Source organism: Cyclopterus lumpus, chromosome 7 (genome assembly GCF_009769545.1).
Source record: "Cyclopterus lumpus isolate fCycLum1 chromosome 7, fCycLum1.pri, whole genome shotgun sequence".
Classification (NCBI taxonomy): Eukaryota; Metazoa; Chordata; class Actinopteri; order Perciformes; family Cyclopteridae; genus Cyclopterus; species Cyclopterus lumpus.
The window spans coordinates 24,788,427-24,813,426 of NC_046972.1; the positions used below are offsets into that span (position 1 = coordinate 24,788,427).

Sequence of the window (25,000 nt, forward strand, 5' to 3'; positions counted from 1 at the left end):
AATCCATGGGACTAGAAGGATCCAGAGTACTAGAATAATTCAGAGGACTAGAATGATCCAGAGTACTAGAATACTATAGAGCAATAGAAGTATCCAGGGAACTAGAAGGGTCTAGAGGACTAGAAGAATCCACTAGAAGGAGTCTAACGAACCCGCTGAGGACTCCTAGGACCAGGTTGAGGACGAAGAAGGATCCAAAGATCACCAGACTGACGAAGTAAACCCACGGCAGCTCGAAGCCGATGGCGTCGTTCATCTGAGCGGAGAGAAACACAGAGATTCAAAGAGGCGGCGAGACTCAAAGAGGAGGCGAGACACAAAGAGGAGGCGAGACACAAAGAGGAGGCGAGACACAAAGAGGCGGCGAGACACAAAGAGGAGGCGAGACACAAAGAGGAGGCGAGACACAAAGAGGCGGCGAGACACAAAGAGGAGGCGAGACACAAAGAGGAGGCGAGACACAAAGAGGCGGCGAGACACAAAGAGGAGGCGAGACACAAAGAGGCGGCGAGACTCAAAGAGGAGGCGAGACACAAAGAGGAGGCGAGACACAAAGAGGCGGCGAGACACAAAGAGGAGGCGAGACACAAAGAGGAGGCGAGACACAAAGAGGAGGCGAGACACAAAGAGGAGGCGAGACACAAAGAGGAGGCGAGACCCAAAGAGGAGGCGAGACACAAAGAGGAGGCGAGACACAAAGAGGAGGCGAGACACAAAGAGGAGGCGAGACACAAAGAGGAGGCGAGACCCAAAGAGGAGGCGAGACCCTGACCCAGTAGAGGACGTCGGTCCAGCCCTCCATCGTGATGCACTGGAACACCGTCAGCATGGCAAAGAAGAAGTTGTCGAAGTTGGTGATCCCCCCGTTGGGGCCGTCCCACCTCCCCCGGCACTCCGTCCCGTTGATTCTGCACTGACGGCCATGACCGGCGAAGGCGCACGGCACGGGGTCGTCCTCCACGTAGTTATCTGGGGGGGGGGGGGTACTGATGAGTACTGATGGACGAGAGTACTTCCATGATCTGCTACTAAATACCAGTGGTGTATAGTAACGTAAGTACTATAAAGTAGAAATACTTCATAACCGTACTTAAGTTGTTTTTTTGGGATATCTGCACTTTACTTTACTATTTACATTTCTGTTGACTTTCACTTTTGCTTCACTAAAAAATAAAAACTCTGAACTTTGATACATTTCCCCTGAAACCTTCGTTACTCGCTACAAAATCAAATCTATCTTTAGAAAACAAATTAATTATGTGAACAAAGTTGGGGACTGTGGTGGAACACAGTATATATATATATATATATATATATATATATATATATACTGTGTTTATATATATATATATATACTGTGTATATATATATATACTGTGTATATATATATATACTGTGTGTATATATATATATATATATATATATACATATATATATATATGTATATATATACTATGTATATATATGTATATATATACTGTGTGTATATATATATATATATACACAGTATATATATACATATATACATGTATATGTATGTATAAATATATATATATATATATACTGTGTGTATATATATACATATATATATATATGTATATATATACTGTGTATATATATACATATATATATATGTATATATATATATATACATACCGTGGTGGAACACAGACTCCAAGTAAGCAGGTTGAATCAGTGGTTCTAGCTTGCAAGTTAAATCATTTGTTAGTCACGTTATTGCGCAATTGCAAACAAGTGCTCTCAAAGCCGGGTTCTTTTGATTCCCAGTGATGCCCAGGATGCTAACTTAGCTAGCTAGCAACTACATGAGTAGATGACTGCTTACATGAAGCAGAAATTGAAGCACCTGCTACTCCCGCAACAAACGACGGTGGTGACGAAGACCAACACCCGTGGTCATATTTGCTGTTGGATTGAAAGGTTCTTCGTACCGGATGAAGTGCCTCTTATGCTTACCCAAAGCTACTGAAAGCATTCAAAAGCTCCCCGTCCAACCTCAGGAAACACATTGAGGTAAGATTAATCCCAAGAGCCACAACGTTAATGTTTAGTTATGACAATTAGCATAAACCTGTTAAGATATCTAGCAGTGTTTCCCACAGGATTGGAGTATATCTCTGGCGGGGGAGGGGGGGAGACGGGTGTCTGATCTTCTCATTTAGCTATACATGTGTATGTTAGGCTAACGTTCGCTAGCTACCATAAATCAAATGAGTGTAGTAGACAGACCGCTAGCAAGTTAGCGAGCTGAGGAAGTGTTGACAGTTGTGAGATTTTGTTGATTTGAGTCATCTTAGCTATAATCATTGCAGCACTAGTTGGCTAACGTTAGCTAACTTAACGTTAGCTAACTTAACGTTAGCTAGCCACCGCACCATATGATTGACAGGAGCCGCAGCATTACGATTTGAACCGCGTCAGAGTAGGAGATGCATGCAAGTGTGTGTAGCAAGTGGTGTTAGCTAAAGTTATGCTTACAAAATGTCTTTTTTTCACTGTTTCAGTGAAAGCATGTAGTTGATATTTTATTATGCATTTGCCCTCTACAGCCTCTAGTCGGATAAGTTCATAGTAGATGCAAAAGTATACTTATTAACATTAATACTTGGTATTATAGCCTTTATAAATATTTATATTGTTTAGATGCAGTTTCACTTCTAACAAATATGTTCTTCGTCATTATTTCGTAGTTAGTAGTAGAGGTGTTGTACCTAGTGTTGCAACTAGTAGTAGTTGTACCTGTAGTACTAACTAGTAGTAGTTGTACCTGTAGTACTAACTAGTAGTTGTTGTACCTGTAGTACTTACTAGTAGTAGTTGTACCTGTAGTACTAACTAGTAGTAGTTGTACCTGTAGTACTAACTAGTAGTAGTTCTACCTGTAGTACTAACTAGTAGTTCTACCTGTAGTACTAACTACTAGTTGTTGTACCTGTAGTACTAACTAGTAGTAGTTCTACCTGTAGTACTAACTACTAGTTGTTGTACCTGTAGTACTAACTAGTAGTAGTTGTACCTGTAGTACTAACTAGTAGTAGTTCTACCTGTAGTACTAACTAGTAGTAGTTGTACCTGTAGTACTAACTAGTAGTTATACCTGTAGTACTAACTACTAGTTGTTGTACCTGTAGTACTAACTACTAGTAGTTGTACCTGTAGTACTAACTACTAGTTGTTGTACCTGTAGTACTAACTAGTAGTAGTTCTACCTGTAGTACTAACTACTAGTTGTTGTACCTGTAGTACTAACTAGTAGTAGTTGTACCTGTAGTACTAACTAGTAGTAGTTGTACCTGTAGTACTAACTAGTAGTAGTTGTACCTGTAGTACTAACTAGTAGTAGTTCTACCTGTAGTACTAACTAGTAGTAGTTGTACCTGTAGTACTAACTACTAGTAGTTGTACCTGTAGTACTAACTAGTAGTAGTTGTACCTGTAGTACTAACTACTAGTAGTTGTACCTGTAGTACTAACTACTAGTTGTTGTACCTGTAGTACTAACTACTAGTTGTTGTACCTGTAGTACTAACTACTAGTTGTTGTACCTGTAGTACTAACTAGTAGTAGTTGTACCTGTAGTACTAACTAGTAGTAGTTCTACCTGTAGTACTAACTAGTAGTAGTTGTACCTGTAGTACTAACTACTAGTTGTTGTACCTGTAGTACTAACTAGTAGTAGTTGTACCTGTAGTACTAACTAGTAGTAGTTGTACCTGTAGTACTAACTACTAGTAGTTGTACCTGTAGTACTAACTACTAGTAGTTGTACCTGTAGTACTAACTAGTAGTAGTTGTACCTGTAGTACTAACTACTAGTAGTTGTACCTGTAGTACTAACTACTAGTTGTTGTACCTGTAGTACTAACTACTAGTTGTTGTACCTGTAGTACTAACTAGTAGTAGTTGTACCTGTAGTACTAACTAGTAGTAGTTGTACCTGTAGTACTAACTAGTAGTAGTTCTACCTGTAGTACTAACTAGTAGTAGTTGTACCTGTAGTACTAACTACTAGTTGTTGTACCTGTAGTACTAACTAGTAGTAGTTGTACCTGTAGTACTAACTACTAGTTGTTGTACCTGTAGTACTAACTAGTAGTTGTTGTACCTGTAGTACTAACTAGTAGTAGTTCTACCTGTAGTACTAACTACTAGTTGTTGTACCTGTAGTACTAACTAGTAGTAGTTGTACCTGTAGTACTAACTAGTAGTAGTTCTACCTGTAGTACTAACTAGTAGTAGTTCTACCTGTAGTACTAACTAGTAGTAGTTGTACCTGTAGTACTAACTACTAGTTGTTGTACCTGTAGTACTAACTAGTAGTAGTTGTACCTGTAGTACTAACTAGTAGTAGTTGTACCTGTAGTACTAACTAGTAGTAGTTGTACCTGTAGTACTAACTAGTAGTAGTTGTACCTGTAGTACTAACTAGTAGTAGTTCTACCTGTAGTACTAACTAGTAGTAGTTGTACCTGTAGTACTAACTAGTAGTAGTTGTACCTGCTTGTTTGTAGTAGCAGGTTTTGTGCATGCGTCCGATGAAGAGCTCCAGACCGATGATGGCGTAGATGATGATGACGAAGAGGACCAGCAGAGCGATGTGGAGGAGAGGAACCATCGCCTTCATGATGGAGTTCAGTACGATCTGCAGACCTGAGAGACACACACAGCTTTACACACACACACACACAGCTTTACACACACACACACACAGCTTTACACACACACACACACAGCTTTACACACACACAGCTTTACACACACACACACAGCTTTACACACACACACACACAGCTTTACACACACACACACACAGCTTTACACACACACACACACAGCTTTACACACACACACACACAGCTTTACACACACACAGCTTTACACACACACACACAGCTTTACACACACACACACACAGCTTTACACACACACACACACAGCTTTACACACACACACACACAGCTTTACACACACACAGCTTTACACACACACACACACAGCTTTACACACACACACACACACAGCTTTACACACACACACACACAGCTTTACACACACACACACACACAGCTTTACACACACACACACAGCTTTACACACACACACACACACAGCTTTACACACACACACACAGCTTTACACACACACCCACAGCTTTACACACACACACCCACACACACACAGCTTTACACACACACACCCACACACACACAGCTTTACACACACACACCCACACATACACAGCTTTACACACACACCCACACACACACAGCTTTACACACACACACACAGCTTCACACACACACACACACACAGCTTTACACACACACACCCACACACACACAGCTTTACACACACGAACACACAGCTTTACACACACACACACACACAGCTTTACACACACACACACACACACAGCTTTACACACACACACACACACACACAGCTTTACACACACACACACACACACACAGCTTTACACACACACACACAGCTTTACACACACACACACAGCTTTACACACACACACACAGCTTTACACACACACACACCTTTACACACACACACACACACAGCTTTACACACACACACACACACAGCTTTACACACACACACACACACACAGCTTTACACACACACACACACACAGCTTCACACACACACAGCTTTACACACACACACACACACACACATCTTTACACACACACACACACAGCTTTACACACACACACACAGCTTTACACACGCACACACACACACACACACACACAGCTTCACACACACACACACACACAGCTTTACACACACACACACAGCTTTACACACACACACACACAGCTTCACACACACACACACACACACAGCTTTACACACACACACACACACACACAGCTTTACACACACACACACACACACACACACACACACACACACACACACACACAGCTTTACACACACAAACACACACACACACACACACAGCTTTACACACACACACACACACACACACACACACACACACAGTACTCACTGGGGACCCCAGAAACCAGTCTGAGGGGCCTCAGGACCCTGAAGGCTCTCAGAGCTTTCACATCCAGACCTCCAGGTTTTCCCGGCACGTGGTGAGTCGTCGCCACCTCGCCGGACTTGTGAGTCATCGTCTCCAAGACGACGCTGAACAAACTGCACAAACAGAACAACATGAAGCTACAAAACAGATCAAATGCTAAAAAACAGAACCAGAATCTAAAGAGAGAACTGGAATCTAAAGACAGAACCAGAATCTAAAGACGGAACCCGGATATGAAGAGAGAACCAGAATCTAAAGAGAGAACCAGGTCATGAAGAGAGAACCAGAATCTAAAGAGAGAACCAGGATATGAAGAGAGAACCAGGTCATGAAGAGAGAACCAGAATCTAAAGACGGAACCCGGATATGAAGAGAGAACCAGGTTATGAAGAGAGAACTAGAATCTAAAGACGGAACCCGGATATGAAGAGAGAACCAGGTTATGAAGAGAGAACTAGAATCTAAAGACGGAACCCGGATATGAAGTGAGAACCAGAATCTAAAGAGAGAACCAGAATCTAAAGAGAGAACCAGAATCTAAAGAGAGAACCAGGTCATGAAGAGAGAACCAGAACCTAAAGAGAGAACCAGGTTATGAAGAGAGAACCAGAAACTAAAGAGAGAACCAGAATCTAAAGAGAGAACCAGAATCTAAAGAGAGAACCAGAACCTAAAGAGAGAACCAGGTCATGAAGAGAGAACCAGAACCTAAAGAGAGAACCAGGTCATGAAGAGAGAACCAGAACCTAAAGAGAGAACCAGGTCATGAAGGTTTCAAACGTACAATAAACACTTAAATGAATAAATCTTCTTACACATTTGTTCAAATGTATTGTGAGGACAACCCCCCCCCCCCCCCGTCCCCATGGTAACTGGAAAGACTTAAAACCTGTGCAATATAAATACACTGTGGAATAATTATAATAGTTATTCCGTCAGGATATAAAATATTTTCATATTTCAGTTATTTGCTTGTTTTGATGTTAATGTGAACTCTTGCTGTAGATCCTGTAACGTCGGCGTTAACAGGAACCCGAGGAGAACCACATCCAGCAGCCTCTCAGCATCACCGTCTCCAGGGCGACAGCGCGCCCACGGCAACCGGCCTCATCGTCATGGCCCCCGAGGTCGTCACCGAGTCACGACACTTTCTTCTGTCCTGCAGCGAGGACCGCAAAAAAAAACAAGCGGAGGATGTAGACCTCGGACCGCGCAGGACTCGCCGTGACCTCAGCAGGACTCGCCGTGACCCCGCAGGACTCGCCGTGACCTCAGCAGGACTCGCCGTGACCTCAGCAGGACTCGCCGTGACCCCGCAGGACTCGCCGTGACCTCAGCAGGACTCGCCGTGACCTCAGCAGGACTCGCCGTGACCCCGCAGGACTCGCCGTGACCTCAGCAGGACTCGCCGTGACCTCAGCAGGACTCGCCGTGACCCCGCAGGACTCGCCGTGACCTCAGCAGGACTCGCCGTGACCCCGCAGGACTCGCCGTGACCTCAGCAGGACTCGCCGTGACCTCAGCAGGACTCGCCGTGACCCCGCAGGACTCGCCGTGACCTCAGCAGGACTCGCCGTGACCTCAGCAGGACTCGCCGTGACCCCGCAGGACTCGCCGTGACCTCAGCAGGACTCGCCGTGACCTCAGCAGGACTCGCCGTGACCCCGCAGGACTCGCCGTGACCTCAGCAGGACTCGCCGTGACCTCAGCAGGACTCGCCGTGACCTCAGCAGGACTCGCCGTGACCTCAGCAGGACTCGCCGTGACCCCGCAGGACTCGCCGTGACCTCAGCAGGACTCGCCGTGACCTCAGCAGGACTCGCCGTGACCCCGCAGGACTCGCCGTGACCTCAGCAGGACTCGCCGTGACCTCAGCAGGACTCGCCGTGACCCCGCAGGACTCGCCGTGACCTCAGCAGGACTCGCCGTGACCTCAGCAGGACTCGCCGTGACCCCGCAGGACTCGCCGTGACCTCAGCAGGACTCGCCGTGACCTCAGCAGGACTCGCCGTGACCCCGCAGGACTCGCCGTGACCTCAGCAGGACTCGCCGTGACCTCAGCAGGACTCGCCGTGACCTCAGCAGGACTCGCCGTGACCTCAGCAGGACTCGCCGTGACCCCGCAGGACTCGCCGTGACCTCAGCAGGACTCGCCGTGACCTCAGCAGGACTCGCCGTGACCTCAGCAGGACTCGCCGTGACCCCACAGGACTCGCCGTGACCTCAGCAGGACTCGCCGTGACCCCGCAGGACTCGCCGTGACCTCAGCAGGACTCGCCGTGACCCCGCAGGACTCGCCGTGACCTCAGCAGGACTCGCCGTGACCTCAGCAGGACTCGCCGTGACCCCACAGGACTCGCCGTGACCTCAGCAGGACTCGCCGTGACCCCGCAGGACTCGCCGTGACCTCAGCAGGACTCGCCGTGACCTCAGCAGGACTCGCCGTGACCTCAGCAGGACTCGCCGTGACCTCAGCAGGACTCGCCGTGACCCCACAGGACTCGCCGTGACCTCAGCAGGACTCGCCGTGACCCCGCAGGACTCGCCGTGACCTCAGCAGGACTCGCCGTGACCCCACAGGACTCGTCGTGACCTCAGCAGGACTCGCCGTGACCCCGCAGGACTCGCCGTGACCTCAGCAGGACTCGCCGTGACCCCACAGGACTCGCCGTGACCCCACAGGACTCGTCGTGACCTCAGCAGGACTCGTCGTGACCCCACAGGACTCGTCGTGACCTCAGCAGGACTCGCCGTGACCCCACAGGACTCGTCGTGACCTCAGCAGGTGACTGGTTATTTCCAGCGTCGCTGATATTTGAGGAGCCTGACGTTGCAGTCGCTGGAGGGAACTAGAAGAGTCGGACTGGGAAGATACTTCAAAATGAGACTTCTGAACCAGACTTCAGGGCGAGACTTCAGAACAAGACTTCAGAACGAGACTTCTGAACAAGACTTCTGAACAAGACTTCTGAACGAGACTTCTGAACGAGATTTCTGAACAAGACTTCAGAACGAGACTTCTGAACAAGACTTATGAACGAGACTTATGAACGAGATTTCTGAACAAGACTTCAGACGAAACTTCTGAACGAGACTTCAGAACGAGACTTCAGAACGAGACTTCAGAATGAGACTTCAGAACAAGACTTCAGAACGAGACTTCTGAACAAGACTTCAGAACGAGACTTCTGAGCGAGACTTCTGAACGAGATTTCAGAACAAAACTTCTGAACAAGACTTCTGAACAAGACTTCAGAACGAAACTTCAGAACGAGACTTCAGAGCAAGACTTCAGAACAAGACTTCTGAACGAAACTTCAGACCTTCTAGCACTTTGTTGTTTAGCACTTTAGTAGCACTTAAATGTCTCTTACTGATAGCACATTGTTGTTTAGCACTTTATTGTTTAGCACTTTGTTGTTTAACACTTTAGTAGCACTTAAATGTCTCTTACTGATAGCACATTGTTGTTTAGCACTTTGTTGTTTAGCACTTTGTTGTTTAACACTTTAGAAAGCACTTAAATGTCTCTTACTGATAGTACTTTGTAGTTTAACGTTATTGAAAATTGTACTTTCTTGATTCTTGTTGTTCTGAGTTTGGACTCATGGTTTAATGTACTTATTGTAAGTCGCTTTGGATAAAAGCGTCAGCTAAATGTCATGTAATGTAATAATGTTATTTAACAAGACTTCTGAACGAGACTTCAGAACGAGACTTCTGAACGAGACTTCTGAACAAGACTTTTAAAACGTTCTCAACTCTCGACTATTACATTTACTCAATTCTGGCCTCCCAGTTAACTTTAAATGTATTTAATATTTGTATTGCTGACCATAAAAGGTTTAAATAAACAGGGCCCCAGTTATATACAAAATATACTTCTATACTAAATATACCTATATACTAAATATACTTCTATACTAAATATACTTATATAATATACTTCTATACTAAATATACTTATACACTAAATGTACCTATATACTAAATACAGTTATAAACTGAATATACTTATACACTAAATGTACCTATATACTAAATATAATCTATACACTAAATATACTTATATAATATACGTATATACTAAATGTACTTGTATAATATACTTATACACTAAATATACTTGTATAATACTTATATACTAAATATACTTATATAATACTTATATACTAAATATACTTATATAATATACTTATATACTAAATATACGTATATACTAAATATACTTATATAATATACTTATATACTACATATACGTATATACTAAATGTACTTGTATAATATACGTATATACTAAATGTACTTGTATAATATACTTATATACTAAATGTACTTGTATAATATACTTATATACTAAATATACTTATATAATATACTTATATACTAAATATACTTAAACACTAACTATTGCATGTGTGAGGGTGATATTGATGCTGACACTAGTGGTTTCAGTATGTCAGTATTTCATCAATAAAGTAGAAAGACTCTCCGATTGGAAATGATGAGAACACTGTTCTAAATGTATGTGTTCTCCGAAGGAGGGAGGATGTAACGTTGAGGAACCCAAACCCGAGTGAGCACAGTGAGATGTCACAAACACTCAGCACCAACACACTAAAATGGGATAAACGGTGGCGTCGCTGCAGGGTTTGTTCCTCTGGCCAGCGGACAGGAAGCTGCTGAGTTCACTGCAGTCAGATCTCATCTACTGCTGCAGAACCCACTGCAGGAGAGGCCGGCTGAGGACAAGAACACAGAACCTGGTTCTGGAGAGAGAACCAGGGGCTGAAGAAAGAACCAGGGTGTGAAGAGAGAACCTGGTTCTGGAGAGAGAACCAGGGGCTGAAGAAAGAACAAGGGTGTGAAGAGAGAACCTGGTTTTGGAGAGAGAACCAGGGGCTGAAGAAAGAACCAGGGTGTGAAGAGAGAACCAGGGGCTGGAGAAAGAACTAGAGTCTGAAGAGAGAACCAGGGTGTGAAGAGAGAACCAGGGTCTGAAGACAGAACCAGGGGCTGGAGACAGAACCAGGGAGTGAAGAGAGAACCAGGGGCTGGAGGCAGAACCAGGGAGTGAAGAGAGAACCAGGGGCTGGAGACAGAACCAGGGAGTGAAGAGAGAACCAGGGTCTGAAGAGAGAACCAGGGAGTGAAGAGAGAACCAGGGGCTGGAGACAGAACCAGGGTCTGAAGAAAAAACTACAGTCTGGAGAGAGAACCAGGGAGTGAAGAGAGAACCAGGGGCTGGAGACAGAACCAGGGAGTGAAGAGAGAACCAGGGGCTGGAGACAGAACCAGGGAGTGAAGAGAGAACCAGGGTCTGAAGAGAGAACCAGGGAGTGAAGAGAGAACCAGGGGCTGGAGACAGAACCAGGGAGTGAAGAGAGAACCAGGGGCTGGAGACAGAACCAGGGTGTGAAAAGAGAACCATGGGCTGAAGAAAGAACCAGGGGCTGGAGACAGAACCAGGGTCTGAAGAAAAAACTACAGTCTGGAGAGAGAACCAGGGTCTGAAGACAGAACCAGGGTCTGAAGAGAGAACCAGGGTGTGAAGAGAGAACTAGAGTATGAAGAGAGAACCAGGGGTTGGAGACAGAACCAGGGTCTGAAGAAAAAACTACAGTCTGGAGAGAGAACCAGGGTCTGAAGACAGAACCAGGGTCTGAAGAGAGAACCAGGGTCTGAAGAGAGAACCAGGGTGTGAAGAGAGAACCAGGGGCTGGAGACAGAACCAGGGTCTGAAGAGAGAACCAGGGTGTGAAGAGAGAACCAGGGGCTGGAGACAGAACCAGGGTCTGAAGAGAGAACCAGGGTGTGAAGAGAGAACCAGGGTCTGAAGACAGAACCAGGGTCTGAAGAGAGAACCAGGGTGTGAAGAGAGAACCAGGGTCTGAAGACAGAACCAGGGTCTGAAGAGAGAACCAGGGTGTGAAGAGAGAACTAGAGTCTGAAGAGAGAACTGGGTCTAAAGAGAGAACCAGGGTGTGAAGAGAGAACTAGAGTCTGAAGAGAGAACTGGGTCTAAAGAGAGAACCAGGATTTGAACACAGAACTGGGACCTCAAGAGAGAACCAGAGTCAGATGACAGAACCAAGTCTGAAGGAAGAACTGAGATCAAAACAGAGATCAACAATGTGAAATGAGAACTATGATCGGGATATAAATAGAGAACAAGTCTATAAAAATAGAACCAGCGTTTAAACAGAGAACCATAATCTAAAGAGAGACTCAGAAATAAAAAGAGAACCGAGATATGAAGGGAAAACCAGGATATAAAGAGAGAACCCAGGGTATGAAGACAGAATATATGAAGAGAGAACCACCAGGATATGAAGAGATAATCCAAGGTATAAAGAGAGAACCAGGATATAAAGACAGAACCAGGATATAAAGAGAGAACCAGGATATAAAGAGAGAACCAGGATATAAAGACAGAACCAGAATATAAAGACAGAACCAGAATATAAAGACAGAACCAGGATATAAAGACAGAACCAGGATATAAAGAGAGAACCAGGATATAAAGACAGAACCAGGATATAAAGACAGAACCAGAATATAAAGAGAGAACCAGGATATAAAAAGAGAACCAGGATATAAAGACAGAACCAGAATATAAAGAGAGAACCAGGATATAAAGAGAGAACCAGGATATAAAGAGAGAACCTGGGATATAAAAGACAGAACTGCAAAATTTGTAGAAAACCATAATCTAAATACAGAACCCTGTGTGTAAAGAAAGAACCAGGCAGGATCTAAAGAGAGAACCGAGATCTATAAGGAGAACCAAGTAAGACTAAACAGGGAACCAACATCTTTTGACAAAACAAATGTTGTAAGAGAACCAAGATCTAAAGCGGTTATAACCTACATGTATCTAAAGACCAAGAAAGATCCAATATCTCACAACAGAGAACCAACACATCCACTGGTTCTATGTGTTTTCTCACCCGACGATGACGATGACGAAGTCGAGCAGGTTCCAGCCGTTGCGGATGTAGGAGCTGGGGTGCATCACCAGACCGTAGGCCAGGATCTTCAGGAAGGTCTCAATGGTGAAGATGACGAGGAAGACGTACTCCACTTGTTCCTGAGGCAGAGAGAACACGTTCCGTTCAGACCGTCTGTAGATCTACAGAACCTCGATACTCCTTCACTACAGTGGAAGATGACGAGCTGGAACTTTAAGGTTCTCTGAAGCCTGAAGGTTTGAAGCTTGTGGACATTTATGAGGTTTTACACAATAAAACAAACACAAACCATATCAACTACATGTCCAACCGGAACCTTGACCTATACCTAGACCGGGACCTAGACCTGAGCCTGGACTGGGACCGGTACCTGAACATACATTTGGACCTTTCTCTGGGACCTGAAGTTGAACCTGGACCTGGACTGAAGCTCAGGACCAAGTATCAGCTCCAAATAGACCTCACTATCTTCTCCAGCCTAAAGTTCTCCCTGATCACGTGATTCAGTGAAATACTGGTGACATCATTATTATTATACATCCCATAATACCTGTAACCTTCAACAGTAATGTTACAGTAACCCTAACCCAGTCCCGAGACACAGAGGTTAGCGTAGCTTAGCATAAAGAAGTGGTCTCACCAGGTCGTGGTTGGTGGAGTTGGAGTCGTCCTCAGGAAACGGTTTAGAGACTCCCAGAGCGACGCAGTTAGCAAAGATGGCCAAAAGGATGAAGATGTCAAAAGGTCTGAGAGCCGAGTTCAGGAAGATCAGCTTATGACTCACATTTAGTCTCATGGTCAACAGGTATGAACATGGTGAACAGGTATGAACATGGTGAACAGGTGTGAACATGGTCAACAGGTATAAACATGGTCAACAGGTATGAACATGGTGAACAGGTGTGAACATGGTCAACAGGTATAAACATGGTCAACAGGTATGAACATGGTCAACAGGTATAAACATGGTCAACAGGTATAAACATGGTCAACAGGTATAAACATGGTCAACAGGTATAAACATGGTGAACAGGTATGAACATGGTCAACAGGTATAAACATGGTGAACAGGTATGAACATGGTCAACAGGTATAAACATGGTCAACAGGTATAAACATGGTCAACAGGTATGAACATGGTCAACAGGTATAAACATGGTCAACAGGTGTGAACATGGTCAACAGGTATAAACATGGTCAACAGGTATGAACATGGTCAACAGGTATGAACATGGTCAACAGGTATAAACATGGTCAACAGGTATGAACATGGTCAACAGGTATGAACATGGTCAACAGGTATGAACATGGTCAACAGGTGTGAACATGATAACAGGTATGAACATGATAACAGGTATGAACATGATAACAGGTATAAACATGATAACAGGTATAAAGCTAACAGCTGATTGGTTGGAGTCAAGGATACTTCCACTCTACAATGGAGAGAGCGGCTCGTCTGATTGGATTGTTGAGTTTTAGACAGTATAAAGCTCTCGGAGCTCTCTGGACCTGATTACTGCCCTGGACCTGAGGACGAAGAGGGACATCATCATCACCACCATCATCATCACCATCACTATCATCATCATCAACACGATCATCACCATCATCATCATCATCACCATCATCATCATCATCACTATCATCATCATCAACACGATCATCACCATCATCATCATCATCACCATCATCATCATCATCATCATTATCATCATCACCATCATCATCATCATCATCATTATCATCATCACCATCATCATCAAAATCATCATCACCATCATCATCATCATCACCATCGTCACCACCATCATCATCATCACCATCGTCACCATCATCATCATCACCATCATCATCATCATCATCACCATCATCATCATCAAAATCATCATCACCATCATCATCACCATCATCACCATCGTCACCACCATCATCATCATCATCATCATCACCACCATCATCATCACAATCGTCACCATCATCATCATCATCAAAATCATCATCACCATCATCACCATCGTCACCACCATCATCATCATCACCACCATCATCATCATCACAATCGTCACCATCATCATCATCACCATCATCATCATCACCATCGTCATCATCATCATCATCACCACCATCATCATCACAATCGTCACCATCATCATCATCACCATCATCATCATCACCATCGTCACCATCATCATCATCACCACCATCATCATCACAATCGTCACCATCATCATCATCACCATCATCATCATCACCACCATCATCATCATCACCATCATCATCATCACCATCGTCACCATCATCATCATCATCACCATCATCATCACCATCATCATCATCACCACCATCTTCATCATCACAATCGTCACCATCATCATCATCACCATCATCATCATCACCATCATCATCATTACTATCATCACCATCACCATCATCACCATCATCATCATCAAAATCATCATCATCATCACCATCATCGTCACCATCATCATCATCACCATCGTCACCATCATCATCATCAACATCATCATCACCATCGTCACCACCATCATCATCATCACCATCGTCACCACCATCATCATCATCACCATCGTCACCATCATCATCATCGTCATCATCATCATCACCATCGTCATCATCATCATCACCACCATCATCATCATCACCATCGTCACCACCATCATAATCATCACCATCATCACCATCATCATCACCATCATCATCATCACCATCATCACCATCATCATCATCATCACCATCGTCACCACCATCATCATCACCATCATCATCACCATCATCATCACCATCATCATCACCATCATCATCACCATCATCACCATCATCACCATCATCATCATCACCACCATCACCATCATCACCATCATCATCACCATCATCATCACCATCGTCACCACCATCATAATCATCACCATCGTCACCACCATCATCATCGTCATCATCATCATCACCAACACCATCATCACCACCATCTTCATCATCACAATCGTCACCATCATCACCATCACCATCATCACTATAGCCATCATCACTATAGTCATCGTCATCATCACCATCATCACCATCATCACCACCATCTTCATCATCACAATCGTCACCATCACCATCGTCACCACCATCATCATCGTCACCATCGTCACCATCATCACCATCATCATCATCAACATCGTCACCATCATCACCACCATCTTCATCATCACCATCATCATCATCATCACCACCATCATCACTATAGCCATCATCACTATAGTCATCGTCACCATCATCATCATCACCATCATCACCACCATCTTCATCATCACAATCGTCACCATCACCATCGTCACCACCATCATCATCGTCACCATCATCACCATCATCATCATCAACATCGTCACCATCATCACCACCATCTTCATCATCACAATCATCACCATCGTCACCATCATCATCACCATCGTCACCACCATCATCATCATCGTCACCATCGTCACCATCATCATCATCAACATCATCACCATCATCACCACCACCATCATCATCACCATTATCAACATCGTCACCATCATCACCACCATCATCTTCATCAACATATCACAATCTTCATCATCATCATCTTCATCATCACCATCATCACCTGTTTCTTAGCGTGTAGTCTGTCTCACCTGTTTCTTAGCTGTCTCACCTGTTTCTTAGCGTGTAGTCTGTCTCACCTGTTTCTTAGCGTGTAGTCTGTCTCACCTGTTTCTTAGCGTGTAGTCTGTCTCACCTGTTTCTTAGCGTGTTGTCTGTCTCACCTGTTTATTAGCGTGTAGTCTGTCTCACCTGTTTCTTAGCGTGTTGTCTGTCTCACCTGTTTCTTAGCGTGTAGTCTGTCTCAACTGTTTCTTAGCGTGTTGTCTGTCTCACCTGTTTCTTAGCGTGTAGTCTGTCTCACCTGTTTCTTAGCGTGTAGTCTGTCTCAACTGTTTCTTAGCGTGTTGTCTGTCTCACCTGTTTCTTAGCGTGTAGTCTGTCTCAACTGTTTCTTAGCGTGTTGTCTGTCTCACCTGTTTCTTAGCGTGTAGTCTGTCTCACCTGTTTCTTAGCGTGTTGTCTGTCTCACCTGTTTCTTAGCGTGTAGTCCTCTTCTTCGCTGTGTCCCGGTTGAACTCGTGGTCGAGTGAAGCGTGTCGGTCCTCGTCATCCTCACTCCCTCGTCCTCTCCGTCCAGCTCCTCGTCCCACTCTGCATCCCTCTCCTCTCCTTCTCCTCCGTCTCCTCCTCCTCCATCCTCCTCTCCTCCTTCCTCCTCTTCCTCACCCTCTCCTCCTCCCTCTCCTCCAGCACCTGAACACACATTAAGAGACCAGATGAAAAACGTGGTCTTTAACATCGGAGCCGTTTAGGAGACGCAGAGGAAATATCAGGATACATGAATAGACCATTTATTTAAACAATATACAAAGGACGTTTAAGTCTAACTTATAGTAATGCGCTAAAATAAAATAGAAATATTACAGTGCACTTTATAGGTGGTAAATACTTCCGTTTCATAACCATTTACTAGTTATATCAAACTCATCAGAAAATTAAAAACATGAGTTTTACACTGAAAATTGTGTTGAATTTACTCAATTTTTTGCACAACAATTTTATCTAAATCCAGACATATTTTTTAAGTAAATAGTAATTATTTTCAACTAATTTCAGCCTAATTTTATTTATAATTTCTGCTCAACTATTTTGAGTAGTTAACTCAAATTTATTAAGTAATTCCAACTAAACCCATGTTCAGTTTACTCAAATGGATTAAGTTAAGTGTTTGCATGCAAATCAATTTATTGTTTAAATTTGTACATAATAAAATTGAGTTTCTTTAAATTAAATACTATGAGCCATTCTTAGTATATTCTTTTATTCAAATAAAGCAAACAGCATGTTAATACAACTCTTACTTAATCTTATTGAAACAATGTAATAGCAACATCCAGTGTAGCATAAAAACTTCTTACAGTGCTTTTCATAGCAAATAAAAAAAAACATGAAATTACATATTTCCACATTCTTTTCCACATCTGAATGTAAAATATATAACCGAGAGCGTCACATCAATAAATGTTGTATGTGTACAGATGGTAAAGCCCTCGGAGGCAAATTGGTAATTTGTGATATTGGGTTATAAAAAATAAACTGAATAAATGAAACAAACATCATATTTTCAGTGTGCCACGTCGTTTCCCCAGTGGGATGTTCGACTGGTGCTTTTTTAATTACGTCGTCTCGTACTCTTCTTTTGCTTTAATGGCACCAGTTTACAAGAGCAGCCGAAGAGTTCCTTCAGTCCAGCATTCATGTTGTTCTTTGTTCTTTAGGCCGAGGATTTGAGGGGAAAGATGTTCACCATTAGAAAGATCCCTTTGTGAATGAATTCATAGTATCTTAGCTCTTTGAGCCATGTTCAGAGCGTAGATGACTCCCACAATCTTTGCACAAGCTGGGGCCACAGATCCAGTTGGAGGATGATTAGTCCGTGAACGTCACCAACGTCCCGTTTCTCCTCCTTGTTGATGACATGTGTTCATGCTCCGCTTGTTCAGGTCTCAGGATGTCGTCTCCTTCGATATCCTGTATGTTTAAAGAAAATAGGAGTGAAAAAAAACATGTATTCATGAAATTTGTATACTTTACTGTATCAACATTGCATAATAATCCCTAAAAATATATAGTTTTTAATAAAACAATATATCTGTGAGCTGTTATTAAAGATTTACATAGGAATGACAGCTTCATTCTGAGTGTCATAGGTCAGATAAGATTAAGAGATGGACTAATATTAGTTAGTTAGGGTATTTTCTTCTATTAAACAGTTTGGTTCATTTGAATAAAACGGATACAAAAATGTAAAGAGATTTAGCCTTTTCATGGATTATCATCATTCCATAACAAGCATGTTGTTTTACAGTTCTGGATTTCATTTCCAGACCACAAAGCTTGTCAAAGTATTGGTGTCAGGGAATGTTTAGAAAAGGAAACCTGTTCACAATACTGTGCAGCCAGTTGATCTTTTTCATATGAATATTATGAACCTGTCAATTATAACATGAACTTTGAAAATTGACATGGGTGACATTATGATCTTAACACATAACATGTGACTAACAAATCAATTCAAATGACTTACCATATACTCCCGAACAAGCCGGCCCTCATCCTCACCCAGGTGGATGCAAAGAGACTTTATGCTGCGTTGCAAATATTCGCAAAGTTCAAATATTTCAACTCTGGCGAATTTTTTGCGCCGCCCGGTGAAAAACGCAGCATAAGGATTTAAGATCACTTGTCTCCTGTGTAAAAGGCACATACAATACCATTATTAAATAATTAGAAATACATAAATAAGTACAACAATTTCAATAAATTGAACAATATTTATATGATCTAATAACCTAAACGTACACTATAACTTTATTTTTTTAATCATCACAAATATACATGAAATTTGACCTCTGCATTTAAGATGAAAAGCACCCATTGGAACAACGTGGGGGTCAATGTCTCGTCAAGGAAATGCACACAGGAGGAACTTAGCCACAACTGTGTGTAAATGAACTGCCATCTTTAACTAAAGACAGTTAGAGAATTATACAACCACAGTCTGACCTGCTGGCCTTGCTCAAGGCAGGTGCTGCTCTCTTTCCTGCTTGTCTAGCCTGTATGCCATGGCATCGGATTTCCTTGAGTAAATGTGCACCTTGAAAATAGTCCAGGCTGTAGTGAGGCAAATGGAGCTCTAATGGTAGTAGACAGGCACATTTCATAAAGTAGCTCAACAGTATGACAATTGGTATACATATTTACCTCTTGCAAGATCTTTAGATGTTTAGCTAGTTTCTGGCCAGCAACTCCACCCTTCGTCTGGAAGATAGACGTCAGTTGGGCTAAATGGCTCTCCAACTGTGTCATGAAGGTAGATTCCAGTGGGATGGTTGTAATGCGTTGGAAGTCAGCATGTAACTTCTATCAAAAAACAAAACAGAATACAAAGAGTTAGGCCATTGGTACCACGTTACAGAATATTGATCCTGAGCAGTACTGCTGGGGTCAGCATGCCTGTGAAAAGTGTGTTTGTTAAATGTACTTACCAAAACTTAAACCGTATTTTATTGTCATATTACATTTTTTACATATATATGAAATTTGTCCTCTGCATTTAACCCATCCTTAATTATTAAGGAGCAGGAGCAAAACAGTATGTAGTAATTTGGGTTAAGCTAACGACTCAAATCAGATCCCCAAAAACTCATTTTATATTTAAATAAAGCCTCATTATTACTATAGAAATGACCAACAAAAGGCAGAAAGGTTTCTTAAATCAATCATCATTATTTACAAAACAGGTGAAGTATAACCCCCTGTACAATGTCTTGGAATAAAAATATATATATATTTTGATGATTAGTGTCAATTCTGAATTATTACCAGACACAATACTGTGGGTGAGCTAACTTAATTAATTTCAGACTGTGGTCATATATCAACATGCTTGTCCTCTACAGAGCAGCTGCAGCTTACACGTTTCATTTCCTCCTTCAGAGCTACCTTTACATGTTTAAGCTAACGCTAGCTCAATAGTGTATAAACGAGTAAAAACTACCACAAAGTGAAAAGAAAAGAGTTGAGCAGAGCGACGCGGGACTCCGTGTTGTTTCAAGAATGACAACTCAGGCAACAGCTTGGCCTCCTTACCGTAACGTTAGGACCCCGTTCTGTTTACCTTCGACACGAGGGGGGGTAACGCTAACGATGGCTGCGGTAACATTAACCCATTTGGCGACAGAGAGTAGCAAACAATGTTTAACTTTAGTTTGTGTTCCCCCTAATATCACCGCACTGATAAGTTTAAGTTAAATATATATACTTAAAGTCGGTCCATAACGTTAAACCTTTATACAAGCCGAGGAAGCCGAGGAAGGTTAAGCTACAAGTGATTGACGTTAGCTAAAGTACATTAGCATTAGTTAGCTAACAGCTAGCTAGTCAATTTACATTGGTTAGGTTCGACTTTTAGTGGCCACAAACTTATGAGACTCAACCAAGAAAAGCATGTGATGCATCACATTTATCTTGATAGCGGCATCCAGTTAGATAATTATTTTCACTTAAATTATTATACTAATGTTAACCTAGCCTTAATGGTGTAGGCAACATTGAGCTAACGTTAGCATCAGTAGGCCTCAGTTAACATTAACGTTACGTAAGACACAGCAGACTTTTCTTGGTGGCAACTAAATCCTGTTAAAGTACAAATACAACACAGCAATGAATTTAAAATGTGTACTTACTTCAAACAGCGCGTTGGGAAGCCGACAGCAGGAGATACAGCTTTCAAAATGGAAGAAATTCGCGCCTCGTGGGGGGGGAAGGGGGCGGGGCTTGTGGACGCACATGCGCAGATGTGGAAATTGAATGCGGGAATTAAAATAAATGAAATTAATTTAGAATACCTTTAAGTGAACGAAATGAGCTTTTCGTAAACCATGGAAGTATGATTTAAGATTAATTAAAAAAAGATAAGTAGGATTCAATAACATTAAAATCACGATTAAATCAAGTAATATCTAAAAGGGCAGCTGATTTCCCACTTTGAGTTTCTACACATGAACTCATCTGAATAAGTGAAGAAAATAGTTTTACGTCTTCTGGAAGCTCAGAGAGACAAACTGAGAAGATCTCAACAGAAATATCGTTATTTTATTTACAGCGAGGACCCGAGCGGTGACATCACAGGGAAAGAAACAGACAATGAGACGCAGGAGGATTCAAATAAGGGGCGGGGCCGACAGTCACAAGGACAGGAAGTGACAGAGGACAGAGAGACAGGGAACTTCAAAATAAAACAGGAAACAAAACAAGACCCAAGACCGTGAAACTACTGATATTTGTACTGAAGTAAAGTACTTGTGTATTTGTACTGAGATACATCTCTCCACTTTCACCACATCAGACATAATAGTGAAACATTGTATTGATCAGTCAATACTTTGACCTTAAATACTTTTACTACATTTAGCTGACAGTACTTTTACTTAAACCCAATATTTTGTACTAGTATTTTTTTGTTTGTTGCCACTACATCTTGCTAATGCATAATAACATACTTTTACTTAAATGCAGGACATTTAGTGGCCGTGGAGTACTTTCACAGTGTGGTATTAGTACTTTTACTGCAGTACTTCAGAAGGAAGGTATCAGTGATGCGTTTTATTGTCCATCAAGGTGAACGAGGAGGAAACAGGATGACGGAGAGAAAAGAGAAGAGGAGGAGAAATGTGACCGCTTCCAGAGGAAGTGAAAACAGAAATATTGTAGTGAACAGCTGTGACCTAGATCTGTGTATGTGTGTGTGTGTGTGTGTGTGTGTGTGTGTGGGTGGGTGTGTGTGTGTGTGTGTGATCTGGGCCATGATTGATGTGTTAGTACCTGAGGACCCTGAACACAGAGATAAACCCAGTGATGGACGGCTCCGTGAGATTACATCGCTGTGATTTCCTCGATGTTTTGTGCAGCTGCCTGCGTTCATGATGCAGGTGTAGAGAGGTGGGCAGTGAACACACCCAGGATGCGTTCACTGCAACTGGGAAATAATGCCTTTATGCAGATTTCGTTTTTTTAACAAGGAAACATTATTTATTTACTGCCTGTTTACAGCTTTACATCAGTTTGTTATCTAAACCTAACTGAGTAGTTTAGTAGTTTAAACCTAACTGAGTAGTTTAGTTGTTTAAACCTAACTGAGTAGTTTAGTTGTCTAACGCTAACTGAGTAGTTTAGTTGTCTAAAGCTAACTGAGTAGTTTAGTAGTCTAAAGCTAACTGAGTAGTTTAGTAGTTTAAACTTAACTAAGTAGTTTAGTTGTCTAACGCTAACTAGTAGTTTTGTTGTCTAAAGCTAACTGATTAGTTTAGTTTAAACCTAACTGAGTAGTTTTGTTGTTTAAACCTAACTGAGTAGTTTAGTTGTCTAAAACACAAGAGAGCGAAAAGTCGAGCCATCTTGAATCTCCATGGCAGCGAGTCGGTCGGTCGGTAACTAGTAGTTTAGTTCTTTCAACCTTCCTGTGAAGACTGAATTTATTTTGAAATGACTATTCACTTAATTAATGTAATACTTTAGTTGGAAAATACATAAAAAAATGAGAAGTATGTTTTCGTAAGATATTATACAAGTTTTTTTTTGATGATGAAGTTAACTTGTTTTAAGTATGTTATATTTAAACATATGCTCTTTTCTGACTGTGTTTTTTCTTTAATTGTTGTGAATATGATAATAGAGTCCAGAATGCAAAAAGATAAATCTGTCCATACTCAAAGAGTAGTGCTAACTATTTCTATATTTCTGTGTCAATGCTACCACACAAAGCATCAAGAGGCATGAGTGAATTGAAATGATGTCATAGTTTCCACCAAAAAAAATGGTGAACTCGGATCAACACCCTGAAGAACTGGAAACTTGCTCTTTTTTACGTCTTTCCCTGTGAGCAATAAGACAATCTTATATTTGATGAATGATTCAAGTTATAGGCTACACACAATCTAATGTCCTGCCCTCTGCAGGCAGTACTCAGGGATGCAGTACTGCTCTTTGCAGATGATGTAGTTCTGTTTGTATCTTCAGAACGTGACCTTGAGAACGTGACCTGTGTTTTGTTCACCAATGAGGTGAAATGTAGGGTGAGATGTACAGGAAGTTCAGTGATGTCACCAGATGAACCACATGTAAATGCTGACGTGACACTTGTTTCATTGTTACAGTGTTCTGTTATTACGTTGATTTATTTCATTGTTACGTTGTTTCATTGTTTTTTGTTATGTTCTTTTGTTGAACATTGATTTGTTTCATTGTTACATGGTTTTGTTGTTACGTTGTTGCGTTGTGTTGTTTCGTTACGTCGTTTCGTTACATTGTTTCGTTACATCGTTACGTTGTTACATTGATTTGTTTCATTGTTACGGTGTACGTTGATTTGCTTCATTGTTATGTTGCTACGTTGTTACGTTGTTAAGTTGTTTCATTACGTTGTTTCGTTGCGTTTTTTCGTTGCGTTGTTGCGTTGCGTTGTTTCGTTGCGTTGTTTCGTTGCGTTGTTGCGTTGCGTTGTTTCGTTACGTTGTTTCGTTGCGTTGTTTCGTTGCGTTGTTTCGTTGCGTTGTTTCGTTGCGTTGTTTCGTTGCGTTGTTTCGTTACGTTGTTGCGTTGCGTTGTTGCGTTGCGTTGTTTCGTTGCGTTGTTTCGTTGCGTTGTTTCGTTGCGTTGTTTCGTTGCGTTGTTTCGTTACGTTGTTTCGTTGCGTTGTTTCGTTACGTTGTTTCGTGATGTTGTTTCGTTACGTTGTTTCATTGCGTTGTTTCGTTACGTTGTTTCGTTACGTTGTTTCGTTACGTTGTTTCGTTACGTTGTTTCGTTACGTTGTTTCGTTACGTTGTTTCGTTACGTTGTTTCATTGCGTTGTTTCGTTACGTTGTTTCGTTACGTTGTTTCGTTACGTTGTTTCGTTACGTTGTTTCGTTACGTTGTTTCGATATGTTGTTTCGTTACGTTGTTACGTTGTTTCGTTGCGTTGTTTCGTTTCGGTACTATGTTACTATTTTAACACAAATAATGATCTTTTTACTGACCATACCCAATGTTTGTTTTGCCTAAACAATCATTTCTCAACGTGGCATTGTGGGTTTCTGGAAGCGTGATTTGAGGCTGGTATGAAACATTTAATGTATCCGTGGTTAACGTAGGACTGGGTTGAGCTGCTGTCTCTTTGAACCAGCATTTAACCTCATTGTATTCACTGGAAACACTCCGTCACTGTTCCGCTTGGTTCCTGTAGACAGTTGCGACCCAGAACCAGAGACACATCGCAGTTGCATCACCACACGATGATACCGGGACTTTCAAAATAAAGCTCCAT

At 42.3% G+C, this 25,000-nt stretch overlaps 1 protein-coding gene and 1 long non-coding RNA gene across 2 annotated transcripts in view; both read right to left on the reverse strand.

Annotated features, from left to right (window-relative positions):
- The window catches only part of cacna1fb (calcium channel, voltage-dependent, L type, alpha 1F subunit), a 62,883-nt gene extending 44,946 nt beyond the window's left edge, over positions 1 to 17,937 (reverse strand). Inside the window, exons 1-9 of the mRNA XM_034538155.1 lie at positions 17,928 to 17,937; positions 17,162 to 17,385; positions 14,489 to 14,589; positions 13,700 to 13,805; positions 13,039 to 13,178; positions 6,050 to 6,201; positions 4,519 to 4,671; positions 773 to 969; positions 153 to 256 (exon numbers count right to left, since the gene is read on the reverse strand). Coding sequence (XP_034394046.1) covers positions 153 to 256; positions 773 to 969; positions 4,519 to 4,671; positions 6,050 to 6,201; positions 13,039 to 13,178; positions 13,700 to 13,805; positions 14,489 to 14,589; positions 17,162 to 17,385; positions 17,928 to 17,937 — 1,187 coding nt within the window. The remainder of the gene's footprint in view (positions 1 to 152; positions 257 to 772; positions 970 to 4,518; positions 4,672 to 6,049; positions 6,202 to 13,038; positions 13,179 to 13,699; positions 13,806 to 14,488; positions 14,590 to 17,161; positions 17,386 to 17,927) is intronic.
- Positions 17,938 to 17,987: 50 nt separating this feature from the next.
- Positions 17,988 to 21,462, reverse strand: LOC117733078. Its single transcript, XR_004609688.1, has 4 exons — positions 21,381 to 21,462; positions 19,897 to 20,055; positions 19,220 to 19,382; positions 17,988 to 18,663 (listed from the first exon to the last, which is right to left on the reverse strand). It is a non-coding gene; the product is annotated as an uncharacterized LOC117733078 (long non-coding RNA).
- Positions 21,463 to 25,000: the final 3,538 nt, after the last annotated feature.